General features: G+C 44.9%; 1 protein-coding gene across 1 annotated transcript in view; it reads right to left on the bottom strand.

Annotated features, from left to right (window-relative positions):
- Positions 1-2,949: 2,949 nt before the first annotated feature.
- Positions 2,950-16,017, bottom strand: part of LOC143781260 (acid-sensing ion channel 1C-like) — a 230,182-nt gene continuing 217,114 nt past the window's right edge. The window contains exons 9-10 of the mRNA XM_077267758.1: positions 9,008-9,076; positions 2,950-3,270 (exon numbers count right to left, since the gene is read on the bottom strand). Of these exons, the coding sequence (XP_077123873.1) occupies positions 3,166-3,270; positions 9,008-9,076 (174 nt within the window). The 3' untranslated portion in view covers positions 2,950-3,165. The remainder of the gene's footprint in view (positions 3,271-9,007; positions 9,077-16,017) is intronic.

Raw genomic sequence — 16,017 nt, 5'->3', positions numbered from 1 at the left:
AGTGATGTATATACAGTGATATCTCCGCTCTATGTCCTGGTGATCTGGGTGTAGTACTGATCACTATACTGACCTCTCACCAGTGATGTATATACAGTGATATCACCGCTCTATATCCTGGTGATCTGGGTGTAGTACTGATCACTATACTGACCTCTCACTAGTGATGTATATACAGTGATATCTCCGCTCTATATCCTGGTGATCTGGGTGTAGTACTGATCACTATAGTGACCTCTCACCAGTGATGTAGATACAGTGATATCACCGCTCTATATCCTGGTGATCTGGGTGTAGTACTGATCACTATAGTGACCTCTCACCAGTGATGTAGATACAGTGATATCACCGCTCTATATCCTGGTGATCTGGGTGTAGTACTGATCACTATAGTGTCCTCTCACCAGTGATGTATATACAGTGATATCACCGCTGTATATCCTGGTGATCTGGGTGTAGTACTGATCACTATACTGCCCTTTCACTAGTGATGTATATACAGTGATATCACCGCTCTATATCCCGGTGATCTGGGTGTAGTACTGATCACTATAGTGATCTCTCACCAGTGATGTATATACAGTGATATCACAGCTCTATATCCTGGTGATCTGGGTGTAGTACTGATCACTATAGTGACCTCTCACCAGTGATGTATATACAGTGATATCACCACTCTATATCCTGGTGATCTGGATGTAGTACTGATCACTATAGTGACCTCTCACCAATGATGTATATACAGTGATATCTCCGCTCTATGTCCTGGTGATCTGGGTGTAGTACTGATCACTATAGTGACCTCTCACCAGTGATGTATATACAGTGATATCTCCGCTCTATGTCCTGGTGATCTGGGTGTAGTACTGATCACTATAGTGACCTCTCACCAATGATGTATATACAGTGATATCTCCGCTCTATGTCCTGGTGATCTGGGTGTAGTACTGATCACTATACTGACCTCTCACTAGTGATGTATATACAGTGATATCTCCGCTCTATATCCTGGTGATCTGGGTGTAGTACTGATCACTATAGTGACCTCTCACCAGTGATGTAGATACAGTGATATCACCGCTCTATATCCTGGTGATCTGGGTGTAGTACTGATCACTATAGTGACCTCTCACCAGTGATGTATATACAGTGATATCTCCGCTCTATATCCTGGTGATCTGTGTGTAGTACTGATCACTATAGTGACCTCTTACCAGTGATGTATATACAGTGATATCACCCCTCTATGTCCTGGTGATCTGGGTGTAGTACTGATCACTATAGTGACCTCTCACCAGTGATGTATATACAGTGATATCACCGCTCTATGTCCTGGTAATCTGGGTGTAGTACTGATCACTATAGTGACCTCTCACCGGTGATGTATATACAGTGATATCACCGCTCTATATCCTGGTGATCTGGGTGTAGTACTGATCACTATACTGACCTCTCACCGGTGATGTATATACAGTGATATCACCGCTCTATATCCTGGTGATCTGGGTGTAGTACTGATCACTATAGTGACCTCTCACCGGTGATGTATATACAGTGATATCACCGCTCTATATCCTGGTGATCTGGGTGTAGTACTGATCACTATACTGACCTCTCACCGGTGATGTATATACAGTGATATCACCGCTCTATATCCTGGTGATCTGGGTGTAGTACTGATCACTATACTGACCTCTCACAAGTGATGTATATACAGTGATATCACCGCTCTATATCCCGGTGATCTGGGTGTAGTACTGATCACTATAGTGATCTCTCACCAGTGATGTATATACAGTGATATCACCGCTCTATATCCTGGTGATCTGTGTGTAGTACTGATCACTATAGTGACCTGTCACCAGTGATGTATATACAGTGATATCACCGCTCTATATCCTGGTGATCTGTGTGTAGTACTGATCACTATAGTGACCTCTCACAAGTGATGTATACAGTGATATCACCGCTCTATGTCCTGGTGATCTGGGTGTAGTACTGATCACTATAGTGACCTCTCACCGGTGATGTATATACAGTGATATCACCGCTCTATATCCTGGTGATCTGGGTGTAGTACTGATCACTATACTGACCTCTCACCAGTGATGTATATACAGTGATATCTCCGCTCTATGTCCTGGTGATCTGGGTGTAGTACTGATCACTATACTAACCTCTCACCAGTGATGTATATACAGTGATATCTCCGCTCTATATCCTGGTGATCTGGGTGTAGTACTGATCACTATACTAACCTCTCACCAGTGATGTATAAACAGTGATATCACTGCTCAACTGTTGTTCTGGGTGTAGTACTGATCACTATAGTGACCTCTCACCAGTGATGTATATACAGTGATATCACCGCTGTATATCCCGGTGATCTGGGTGTAGTACTGATCACTATACTGACCTCTCACCAATGATGTATATACAGTGACATCACCGCTCTATATCCTGGTGATCTGGGTGTAGTACTGATCACTATAGTGACCACTCACCAGTGATGTATATACAGTGATATCACCGCTCTATATCCCGGTGATCTGGGTGTAGTACTGATCACTATACTGACCTCTCACCAATGATGTATATACAGTGACATCACCGCTCTATATCCTGGTGATCTGGGTGTAGTACTGATCACTATAGTGACCACTCACCAGTGATGTATATACAGTGATATCTCCGCTCTATATCCTGGTGATCTGGGTGTAGTACTGATCACTATAGTGACCACTCACCAGTGATGTATATACAGTGATATCACCGCTCTATATCCTGGTGATCTGGGTGTAGTACTGATCACTATACTGACCTCTCACAAGTGATATATATACAGTGATATCTCCGTTCTATATCCCGGTGGTCTGGGGCTATTAGTGATCACTGTTCTGACCTCTCACTAGTGATGTACGGTATATAGTTAGATACAGAAGCACTTGTAAGATTGTTGGATACTTTATGCTGAGATGCAGTGTTGCAGTAAGTAGTATAGATACAGTGTACATATAAGATAGGATTAGATACAGTTCAGGGAATTAGCATATTTTTGTATTTTTTCATTGAGCACATCGTCAGCTCGGGTTAATGTTCTGGTTCAGGTTTTCTTGCTTCATGGTTCCATCTGTAGATAATCGGAGGACACAGCAGGAGGAGCAGTCAGCAAGCGAACTCTCGAATGGATCCCACAGCCTGGTGACGAGGTATTTGGTGCGGTGAACATTTCGGGCAGTATGGTGCACTCCGCAGAGACGGCCATGAGTCCTGTGCAGAAGAGACAGGGGGATTAGCACTGACAATAGAAGGAACGTGGACTTGGATTGACAAAGAGGACCATAGACAATGGACGGAGCATACATGGCGGGGCTTTATTGTCCCTCTCTATCTCCGTTATGATGAAAGTATCTCCATGGCTTCTGCTGTGCACATGGTGATCTGACGAATAGTTCTTGTGGCCAGATCTGGGCTGGTGAATGAGCCCATTATCTCTGTGTGCCTTCTTGGACTCACGTGGGGGCCTAAAAGGATGAATGATGGACACCAGATGGAGGTGGTTCGTGTTGGCAGAATTAGCATGTCACCCTTGTGTGTTGTGAACACAGATATTTGGTAAGTTTTTGGTGGACTGAATTTTTGAGCATAGTCTTTTATGTGTCCTGCATTATGACCTGACATGGTCCAAGGTTGATGAAGAGTTTGTATATACCACCCATAATTCGTTATCACAGAAATTGTATCACCAATAAACTCTGAGAAGTGTGAGAGTCTAAAGTCCTAGTGCCCAATCCCACCGTATCATCAATCATTGAACCTTCACAAGCCAAGGTATAACCTGAAGCTTTTGGGTCCTCGGTAATCTCTGTGCCAAGTAGAACATTGAGGTCCTGTTGGGTGGCCGAGGACAAAAATCTTTGAGAGGTGCCTCCAAGAGTAAAGTCTAAGCACCTGGTCCCACAGTCTCATCAATCCTAAAACCATGACAAGCCAAGGTGTAACCTGAAGCTTCTTGGCCCTGGGCAATGTCTGTGCCAAGTAAAATAATGGTGTCCTGCGTGGTGGCTAAGAACAAAAATCCTCTACAGTGAAGTGTCTTTGAGTGGTGTCTCCAAGAGTAAAGTCCTAACGCCCGGTCCCACAGTCTCATCAATCATAGAACCTTGAGAAGCTAAGGTGTAACCTGAAGCTTCTGGGCCCTGGGGTGTTCGAGGACAAAAATACAGAGAAAGAGACACCTTGTGATGAACATAAAAGCTGGTCTCCATGCACATCCATTTTACCATATGTTCCTCTGTAGAATCATTCGTTCTCGGCTCATCGAGACGTCATGATGACCTTCTGTTCTAATCTTGGGTATTATTACTTTGTACTTAGGATTTCATTCTGTATACTGCGGTGTATGTTAGGATTTATCCTGACACATTTAGCGTTATCATGTCTAGTATGGCCTATAAAGGAGACTCAGCGGATCGTTGGGTTAGTAGGTCGGACATAGTAGGATGACCATTCTCACATGATTGTGCATCTTATCTCGGGGTCTACATTCCGCTTTTTGTCACTTCTCCGTATTTCTAACTCTTTCATTGTATTAGTTTTGCTCTATTTTATAATAAAGAATTATTGTTTTTGATTGTCTGCGTCTTTTTCTGCTCATCAGATTGTTGATTAATTGACGCTTACCCCAGTAGGTTATGCCTTGCGTCAGAATAGGCCGCTCCTCTCTGAGTCGCCGCCAGTACCAGGATCCCACAGGACCTCCATAACCATGAGCTGATATCCATCCATAGTCTTTTCTTCCATGGACACTTGAGTTGTGTTCTGTCAACCTTACCAAATTCAGGAATGCTACAATAGGACTCTATGAAGTGGGTGTAACAAGGGCAATAGGGGGTGGCAGTTATGGCCGAGTTATTTAAAGGTACAGTTCAGAGTCCACTGGGCACGTATTCAGCAAACACCCCCAGTCCCTTGCACATAGATAGACGGGACCAAAAAAGCTTTTCCCCCACAGGTTAAATTCTCTTCCTCTGGTCACAGCAGTCCAGGCAATTAAGGGTCCGGGATGCAGCTGTACTCCAACGGGGAAAAGTAACTTTATTTAAACAATGATGAAAGATGAAGAAGGGCAGGAGTACAACACTGGATTTCCTGATCTCTCCCTACACTCTCTACAGCCGTGGCCACAGCAGCCGAAGATCTGCAGTAGTTCACACGCTGGGATCTGGGCGCCTGAGACCCCTTCAGCAGGGGGCCTTTCCAGAGTCCTGAGACCTGTGTTGCGGTCATTAGTTCTGTAGTCTTCGGGACCCCTCTTGAGTCCCTGGAGTCCTTGAAGTTGTTAGAGTGCTTAGAATCCAGGGTAACAGACCTCTCCCATCCGGGGCGTCTGGCAGTGCCCCGTCTGTCATACACGTCTGCCCTGGCCAACGTATCCAGGCAGTTCTCCCCTGGTGGCTGCAATTCCAGCCTCTTTGCTGCTGGCCCAGCCCACCAGTTTAACTGATACTTTCCCTGATCTAACAACAGTACTTAAAGGGGATGTCCCCACAGTGCACAATACTATACATTAACATATATTACATTAGAATAATTCAATACTCATGCATGGAGCACAATAGAAGCAGTACACAACACACTTATAGGAAAATGTGCCCTGATGGCTTTGTCGGTGGACCTTAGGCTAGTTTCACATTTGCGGTTAAGTCCGCAGCATATCGTCTGCAAACGCATGCAAAAACGCATGCAAACGTCTGATAACGCAGCGTTTTTTATCCGCATCAGCTTACACATGATGGTAAAAAAAAACGCAGCGTTTGCATGCGTTTATACATGTGTTTGCGCTTTTTATGCGCATGTGTTTGATATTTCCTGGAGTGTGTGTCTTTAATGGGCATGTCTAAATCAGTTCCTGGACATTCGCAGTCCGAAGTACGCAAGTGCATCAAACGCATGCGTACGCAAAGACATGTGTACGCATGCGTTCCCATAGACAGTAATGCATTTTTTTGCCGCATTCCTTGCGCTAACAACCGCATACGTTTCTAGGCGGAAAATTGATGCCTCTAAAATTACAACATGTAGCGTTTACCGCGCCAAGCCGCAGACGACGAAACGACACATTCGTCGTCAAACGCGGCAAAACGCAACCAATCGCAGGAACCTGAGTCCCTAATGTTAAAGATAGGAATACACGATGCATGCGGATATTTGCAGAAGAAACGCTGCGGACACAACCGCAAATGTGAAACCGGCCTTATGTAATGGCAAAAAAAATTGCTGGAAGGAAATTTTAACCCCTTAATGACCACTGACATGCCTTTTAACAGCGGTAGTTAAGGGTACTTAAACCACAGCGCCATTAATTAACGGCGCTGTGGAAAAAGTGTATAGCACCCCCTAGAGTTGGATTTTCTCCGGGGTCCCGGCTGCCGGGGGTAGCAGAGACCTCTTTAGTGAAACACTTGGGGGTTCAAAGTTCTCACAACACATCTAGATAAGTTCCTTGGGGGATCTAGTTTCCAAAATGGTGTCATTTGTTGGGGGTTTCCAGTGTTTAGGCACATTATTGTTATTATTACTATTATTGTTATTATTATTATTGTTATTATTATTATCATACATTTTTATAGCACCATTTATTCCATGGCGCTTTACATGTGAAAAGGGGGCAGGTACAGACAAATACAAGAAACATGAGCAAAAAACCAGGCATACAGGTACATAAGAAGGGAGGACCCTGCCCGCGAGGGCTCACAGTCTACAGGACATTAGGGGCTCTCCAAACGTGACATGGCGTGCGATCTCAATTCTGCGTTGAAAAAGTCATTTCCAGAACAACTACATATATTGATGTTTTTCTGGTGACATATTCATGAGCCTGCAAGGGCCGGCGTCTCTGCACTCTGCTTCTCTCCCCTGGCAAAGCTTACTCACTAACCATCGCAACCCAGCGCTCAGTCCTCTGTCTCCTGCTGCTCCTGCCCGGGGTCTGCACACTGCTCGCAGACCCCCAGGCTCTGTTATTAGGTCGGAGGAGGCCACAAAATTTTAAAGGGCCAGTGCGCACCATCCTAAAGTGTCGCCAGCCAATAGCTGGGAGACACTTATTATTTAAGGCACCTCCACCTTCCTGCCTGTACATCAGCCGTGCCCGTCTGCCTGCCTGTACATCAGCCGTGCCACCAACTACTTGAAAACCATTTCAGACCGTTCCTGCCTTCTGTCCCTTGGAGGTCAGCTGCCATCCACCAGAGGTTAGTCCTTGTGTAGTATCAGGTCTCTCCTCTCTCGTCTTTCCTTAGATCGCGTTATCGTCAGCCGCCGTGCATGCGAGGTCGGACTTGGTGAGGCACCTAGTCACTCCCTTGCAGGCTCTCCTCGGATCACGGTACAGTGGTTCCAGCACCCACTCCGTAACATAACTGATGGTGGTTCTGGTGATTTTTTAATTCCTCATTTTTCATTCATAGACATTCCTATGGAGTTGGCCCCTTTGCAAATATAAAAGCCCCTGATTTTATGGGAAGGATTTCTACAAAATTTCATAGGTGCTTGTGTGAATTTTTCTCTTCATGCAGAAGAGCATTTGTAAGGTTAGACACTGAAGTTGGAAGAGAGGGCTGGGATCACTATCTATGATCTAAGTCATTCTAAAGGTGTTGGAAAGGTTTAAGGTCCAGTCTTAAATTCTTCCACCAAATTTCCTCAACCATAACTTTATAGAACTTGAGCATAGGGCACAGTCATGGAGAACAGAAAATGGCATCAAGCAAACTGTTTCCACAAAGCTGAAGCTACAATTGTCCACAATGTCTTCTGCTGAAGAGTTAAGATTTCCATTTACTGGAACTAAGGGGCAGAGGCAACCCTCATAAAGAACAAGCCCATAGCATTGTCCTCCTTCAACAAACTGTACTATGCAGTAAGGTGGGTAATGTTCTCTAGGGGTTCAACAAACCCAGGCTCATCCGTCAGATGCCAGATAGAGAAAGGGATCCATCCCTGCACTGAACTAGTCATTACGTGGTTTGTTTTCCCCCAACAGTGTACGTCAAAAGTTTGAACACATCTTTGCGCAAGGATTGTCCTTCTGGCTGGAATGTGCGCATTGTAAATTCAAACTGAAGTGAAAAAAGCTAGGATGGAACACATTGAAACAAATAATAAACATGTGTGAAACAACCCAAATATGTCTCACACCTTCTATTCCTCCTGGTGCTCCAGTTCTACTGCGGTGAAAACTTTACAACCCTATTGTAGACTTGTCAGCTGCTTTGCCTTCTCTCTTCGTCCATCTACTGCTGGACCATCTGGTTGGGTTGGGTGATTATGGAGGCAATGTCGCTGTTTTCATTCCTGTCTGGTTCTTGTGTTATTCGGTCCATACAAAGGTCCTCATAAGCAGCTCCATTGCAGCAATTGAACCATAAAGGCCGCTCCTCGCAGTCTCCTCTGGCCAATAGATATTGAGATGTATCTGCTACTTGATGTCTGGGCATCATTCATGAGGGCGCAATCAATTTTCTGTCAATTTTCTGTTTCTAGAAACTCTGACCAACTTATCCTCTGCAGCAGAAATCATTTTTGGTGTTCCTTTAGTGGGGCGGTCCTCATGAGAGCCAGTTTCATCACAGCAATTGACAGATTTCATAGCTGCCCTTGAAGATACTTTCAGGTTTCTAGACATTTTCCTGAATGACTGAGTTTATTGTCTTACAGTCATGACTGACTGTGGTGTCTCTTAGTTGAGTGTTTTTTGCAATATTTTGGCAAAGATCAGTTGTGGAATATGCTCAGCCCTATAAGGAGCTGTGCACCAACACTGCCCCTTTGCAAATATTTTTTGAAGACCGGTGACTCCACACATGAGCTCTAGATGAGGCGAGTTGATGATTGATGTCTGAACTGATGTGCTGTGTATATGGGTCACATGCAATAAGGCAAGGTTTTCACATATTTGACAGATAGGGGGTGCTCTAGCTCAATGAGAATTCCCAGTTTTTACCAGTTCACTTTCTTTGCTCTGTGCATTTCTTCTTTTCTTTAAGTAGCTGAAAACTTTGTCCCGGAAAACCTGCAAGACAAGGGAAAAGTGATATAAGACATAGGGATATGGATATTAGGCAGAGAAAGAGGGTTACAAGGCACGTGAAGAGTGAAATATGAGACAGATAGAAGATACAATGCGTGCGGCATATGACTCGGGAAGAGAGAGATAATGCATGGGTAGAGGGAAACCAAGCACGACAACAGGGACACACAGTGGGGAAAAGAGTACTTGCTGATTTTGCACAGTTCCGTCCTATAAATAATGGAGAGGTCTGTAATTTTTTATAGTAGGAGCACTTCACCTGTGAGAGACAGAATCTAAAAATAAAATCCAGAAAATCACATTGTAGGATTTTTACATCATTAACCCCTTCCTGACCTTTGACGCCACGTAGGCGTCATGAAAACCCGTGCCAATCCGACCCATGACGCCTATGTGGCGTCATGGAAAGATCGCGTCCCTGCAGATCGGGTGAAAGGGTTGACTCCATTTTCACCCGATCTGCAGAGACAGGGGGAGTGGTACTTCAGCCCAGGGGGGGTGGCTTCACCCCCCCCGTGGCTACGATCGCTCTGATTGGCTGTTGAAAGTGAAACAGCCAATCAGAGCGATTTGTAATATTTCACCTATGAAAATGGTGAAATATTACAATCCAGCCATGGCCGATGCTGCAATAGCATCTGCCATGGCTGGAGACCCCGATCTGCCCCCCCCCACCGCCACCGATCGCCCCCCCAGTCGTCCTTTCTGCCCCAATCTCCTGTCCGCTCCCCTCCTCCCTCCTGTCCGCTCCCCCGGTCCTCTTGTCCGCTCCCCCCGGTCCTCCGATCCCCCCCCCGTGTTCCGATCCCACCCCCCCATACTTACCTAGCTTCGATGTCCCTCCCGGTGTCCGTCCGTCTTCTCCATGGGCGCCGCCATCTTGGAAAATGGCGGGCGCATGCGCAGTGCGCCCGCCGAATCTGCCAGCCGGCAGATTCATTACAAGTACATTTTGATCGCTGTGGTAGGTTCTATCGCAGCGATCAAAATAAAAAAATAATAAATAAACCCCCCCCCCTTTATCACCCCCATAGGTAGGGACAATAATAAAATAAAGAAAATATATTTTTTTCTTTTTCCACTAGGGTTAGGGTTAGAACTAGGGTTAGAACTAGGGGTAGGGTTAGGGTTACGGGTAGGGTTATGGCATGTGCACACAGTGCGGATTTGGCAGCGGATCCGCAGCGGATTGGCCGCTGATCCGCAGCGGATCGGCCGCGGATCCGCAGCGGATCCGCAGCGGATTGGCCGCTGCGAATTCGAAGCAGTTTTCCATCAGGTTTACAGTACCATGTACACCTATGGAAAACCAAATCCGCTGTGCCCATGGTGCGGAAAATTCCGTGCAGAAACGCTGCGTTGTATTTTCCGCAGCATGTCAATTCTTTGTGCGGATTCCGCAGCGTTTTACACCTGTTCCTCAATAGGAATCCGCAGGTGAAATCCGCACAAAAAAACACTGGAAATCTGCTGTAAATCCGCAGGTAAAACGCAGTGCCTTTTACCTGCAGATTTTTCAAAAATCGTGCGGAAAAATCTCACACGAATCCGCAATGTGGGCACATAGCCTTAGGATTAGGGTTGGAATTAGGGCTAGGGTTTGAAATAGGGTTAAGATTAGGCTTGTGGTTAGGGTTACGGATAGGGTTAGGGGTGTGTTGGGGTTACAGTTGTGGTTAGGGTTGGGATTAGGGTTACGGTTGGGATTAGGGTTAGGGTTGGAATTAGGGTTACGGGTGTGTTGCGGTTAGGGTTGTGGTTAGGGGTGTGTTGGGGTTAGGGTTGTGATTAGGGTTATGGCTACAGTTGGGATTAGGATTAGGGGTGTGTTGGGGTTAGTGTTGAAGTTAGAATTGAGGGGTTTCCACTGTTTAGGCACATCAGGGGTCTCCAAACGCAACATGGCGCCACCATTGATTCCAGCCAATCTTGCGTTCAAAAAGTCAAATGGTGCTCCCTCCCTTCAAAGCCCCGACGTGCGCCCAAACAGTGGTGTACCCCCACATTTGGGGTACCAGCGTACTCAGAACAAACTGGGCAACAACTGTTGGGGTCCAATTTCTCCTGTTACCCTTGCAAAAATAAAAAATTACTTGCTAAAACATAATTTTTGAGGAAAGAACAATTATTTTTTATTTTCACGGCTCTGCGTTATAAACTTCTGTGAAGCACTTGGGGGTTGAAAGTGCTCACCACACATCTAGATAAGTTCCTTCGGGGGTCTAGTTTCCAAAATGGGGTCACTTGTGGGGTGTTTCTACTGTTTAGGCACATCAGGGGCTCTGCAAATGCAATGTGATGCCCGCAGACCATTCCATCAAAGTCTGCATTTCAAATGTCACTACTTCCCTTCCGAGCCCTGACGTGTGCCCAAACAGTGGTTTACCCCCCCATATGGGGTATCAGTGTACTCACAACAAACTGGGCAACAAATATTGGGGTCCAATTTCTCCTGTTACCCTTGTGAAAATAAAAAATAGCTTGCTAAAACATCATTTTTGAGGAAAGAAAAATGATTTTTTATTTTCACGGCTCTGCGTTGTAAACTTCTGTGAAGCACTTGGGGGTTGAACGTACTCACCACACATCTAGATAAGTTCCCTTGGGGGTCTAGTTTCCAAAATGGAGTCACTTGTGGGGGGTTTCTACTGTTTAGGCACATCAGGGGCTCTGCAAACGCAATGTGACGCCCGCAGACCATTCCATCAAAGTCTGCATTTCAAAACGTCACTACTTCCCTTCCGAACCCCGATGTGTGCCAAAACAGTGGTTTACCCCCACATATGGGGTATCAGCGTATTCAGGAGAAACTGGACAACAACTTTTGGGGTCCAATTTCTCCTGTTACCCTTGGGAAAATAAAAAATTGTGGGCTAAAAAATCATTTTTGAGAAAAGAAAAATTATTTTTTATTTTCATGGCTCTGCGTTATAAACTTCTGTGAAGCACTTGGGGGTTCAAAGTGCTCACCACACATCTAGATTAGTTCCTTGGGAGGTCTAGTTTCCAAAATGGGGTCACTTGTGCGGGAGCTCCAATGTTTAGGCACACAGGGGCTCTCCAAACGCGACATGGTGTCCGCTAATGATTGGAGCTAATTTTCCATTCAAAAAGCCAAATGGCGTGCCTTCCCTTCCGAGCCCTGCCGTGCACCCAAACAGTGGTTTACCCCCACATATGGGGTATCATCGTACTCAGGACAAACTGGACAACAACATTTGGGGTCCAATTTCTCCTATTACCCTTGGGAAAATAAAAAATTCTGGGCTAAAAATCATTTTTGAGGAAAGAAAAATTATTTTTTATTTTCACGGCTCTGCGTTATAAACTTCTGTGAAGCACCTGGGGGTTATAAGTGCTCACTATGCATCTAGATAAGTTCCTTGGGGGGTCTAGTTTCCAAAATGGGGTCACTTGTAGGGGAGCTCCAATGTTTAGGCACACAGGGGCTCTCCAAACGCGACATGGTGTCCGCTAACGATTGGAGCTAATTTTCCATTCAAAAAGTCAAATGGCACGCCTCCCCTTCCGAGCCTTGCCGTGCACCCAAACAGTGGTTTACCCCCACATATGATGTATTGGTGTACTCAGGAGAAATTTCCCAACAAATTTTAGGATCCATTTTATCCTGTTGCCCATGAGAAAATGAAAGAATTGAGGCTAAAAGAAATTTTGTGTGAAAAAAAAGTACTTTTTCATTTTTGCGGATCAATTTGTGAAGCACTTGGGGGTTTAAAGTGCTCACTATGCCTCTAGATGAGTTCCTTGGGGGGTCTAGTTTCCAAAATGGGGTCACTTGTGGAGGAGCTCCAATGTTTAGGCACACAGGGGCTTTCCAAACGCGACATGGTGTCCGCTAACGATGGAGATAATTTTTCATTCAAAAAGTCAAATGGCGCTCCTTCCCTTCCGAGCCTTACCATGTGCCCAAACAGTGGTTTACCCCCACATGTGAGGTATTGGTGTACTCAGGAGAAATTGCCCAACAAAATTTAAGATCCATTTTATCCTGTTGCCCATGTGAAAATGAAAAAATTGAGGCTAAAATAATTTTTTTGTGAAAAAAAGTACTTTTTCATCTTTACGGATCAATTTGTGAAGCACCTGGGGGTTTAAAGTGCTCACTATGCTTCTAGATAAGTTCCTTGGGGGGTCTAGTTTCCAAAATGGGGTCACTTGTGGGGGAGCTCCAATGTTTAGGCACACGGGGGCTCTCCAAACGCGACATGGTGTCCGCTAAAGATTGGAGCCAATTTTTCATTCAAAAAGTCAAATGGCGCTCCTTCCCTTCCGAGCCCTGCCGTGTGCCCAAACAGTGGTTTACCCCCACATATGAGGTATCAGCGTACTCAGGACAAATTGGACAACAACGTCCGTGGTCCAGTTTCTCCTTTTACCCTTGGGAAAATAAAAAAATTGTTGCTAAAAGATCATTTTTGTGACTAAAAAGTTAAATGTTCATTTTTTACTTCCATGTTGCTTCTGCTGCTGTGAAACACCTGAAGGGTTAATAAACTTCTAGAATGTGGTTTTGAGCACCTTGAGGGGTGCAGTTTTTAGAATGGTGTCACTTTTGGGTATTTTCAGCCATATAGAACCCTCAAAATGACTTCAAATGTGAGGTGGTCCCTAAAAAAAATGGTTTTGTAAATTTTGTTGTAAAAATGAGAAATCACTGGTCAAATATTAACCCTTATAACTTCCTAGCAAAAAAAAAAATTGTTTCCAAAATTGTGCTGATGTAAAGTAGACATGTGGGAAACGTTATTTATTAACTATTTTGTGTCACATAACTCTCTGGTTTAACAGAATAAAAATTCAAAATTTGAAAATTGCGAAATTTTGAAAATTTTCGCCAAATTTCCGTTTTTTTCACAAATAAACTCAGAAATTATCGACCTAAATTTACCACTAACATGAAGCCCAATATGTCATGAAAAAACAATCTCAGAATCGCTAGGATCCGTTGAAGCGTTCCTGAGTTATTACTTCATAAAGGGACACTGGTCAGAATTGCAAAAAACGGCAAGGTCATTAAGGCCAAAATAGGCTGGGTCATGAAGGGGTTAATTAGCATTTGATTGCATAAAATAAGTATTTGATACAATAGAAAAGCAGAGCTTAATATTTATACAGAAACCTTTGTTTGCAATTACAGAAGTTAGACGTTTCCTGTAGTTCTTGACCAGACTTGCACACTCTGCAGTAGGGATTTTGGCCCCCTCCTCCATACAGATCCTCTCCAGATCTTTCAGGTTTCTTGGGGCAACATTGGAGTTTCAGCTCCTCCAAAGATTTTCTATTAGGTTCAGGTCTGGAGACTTGCTAGGCCACTCCAGGACCTTGAAATGCTTCTTACGGAGGCACTCTGTAGTTGCCCTGGCTTTGTGTTTTGGGTCATTATCATGCTGGAAGACCCAGCCATGACCCTTCTTCAATGCTCTTACTGAGGGAAGGAGATTGTTGGCCAAAATCTCGAGATACATGACCCCATCCATCCTCTCTTCAATACGGTACAGGCGTCCTGTCACCTTTGCAGAAAAGTACTTCCAAAGTATGATGTTTCCCAACCATGCTTCACAGTTGGGATGGTGTTCTTGGGGTTGTACGGATCCTTCTTCCTTCAAGCACGGCGAGTGGAGTTGATACCACAAAGTTCTATTTTGTTCTCATCTGATCACATGGCCTTCTACCATGCCTCCTCTGGGTCATTCAAATGGTCACTGGCGAACTTCAAACGGACCTGGACATGTGCTGGCGTGAGCAGGGGACCTTGTGTTCCCTGCAGGATTTTAATCCATGACGGTGTAGTGTGTTATTAACAGTAACGTTTGAGACTGTGGTCCCAGCTCCCTTCAGGTCACTGACCAGGTCCTCCCGTGTAATTGTGGGCTGATTCCTGACCTGTCTCAGAATTTTCCTTACCCCACAAGGCGAGATTTTGCATGGGGATCCAGACCGAGGAAGATTGACAGTCACCTTGTGTTTCTTCCATTTTCTAATAATTGTGCCAACAGTTTTTGCTTTTCACTTAGCTGCCTGCCTATAGTCCTGCAGCTCATCCCAGCCTTGTGCATGCTACCGTTTTGTCCCTGGTGTCCTTAGACAGCTCTTTGGTCTTGACGATGGTGGAGAGGTTGGAGTGTGATTGAGTGTGTCTACAGGTGTCTTTTATACAGGTAACAAGATCAAACAGGTACAATTAATAGAATCACAGAATCATAGAATGTCAGAGTTGGAAGGGACCTCCTGGGTCATCTGATCCAACCCCCTGCTCAATGCAGGAGTCACTAAACCATCCCAGACAGATGTCTGTCCAGCCTCTGTGTGAAGACTTCCATTGAAGGAGAACTCACCACCTCTCGTGGCCGCCTGTTCCTCTCATTGATCACCCTCACTGTCAAAAAGTTTTTTCTATTATCTAATCTGTATCTTCTCCCTTTCAGTTTCATTCTATTGCTCCTCGTGTTACTATATGCAGATGAAAATAAAGATGATCCCTCTCCACTGTGACAGCCCTTGAGATATTTGTAGTCAGCTAATATTTCTTCTCTTAGCCTTCTTTTTTACAAGCTAAACATTGCCAGATCCTTTAACCGTTCCTCGTGGGACATACTTTGCAGTTCGCTCAACATCCTGGTTGCTCTTTTCTGAACTTGCTCTTAGTTTTTCAATGTCTTTTTTAAAATGTGCCCAGAACTGGACCCAGTATTCCAGATTAGGCCTGACCAAGGAGGAGTAGAGGGGGAAAATGACTTCACGTGAACTAGACTCTATGCTTCTCTTAACCCTTTCGCGACATGCGCCTTACATGTACTGCGCATGTCGGGTCCCCTGCTTTGATGTGCGCTCCGGCGGTGAGCGCACATCAAAGTCGCGACATGTCAGCTGTTTTTTACAGCTGACATGTGCGCGCAATAGCG

The sequence above is a fragment of the Ranitomeya variabilis genome, chromosome 6 (genome assembly GCF_051348905.1).
Source record: "Ranitomeya variabilis isolate aRanVar5 chromosome 6, aRanVar5.hap1, whole genome shotgun sequence".
NCBI lineage: Eukaryota > Metazoa > Chordata > Amphibia > Anura > Dendrobatidae > Ranitomeya > Ranitomeya variabilis.
This window is presented reverse-complemented; position numbering and strand designations above follow the sequence as displayed.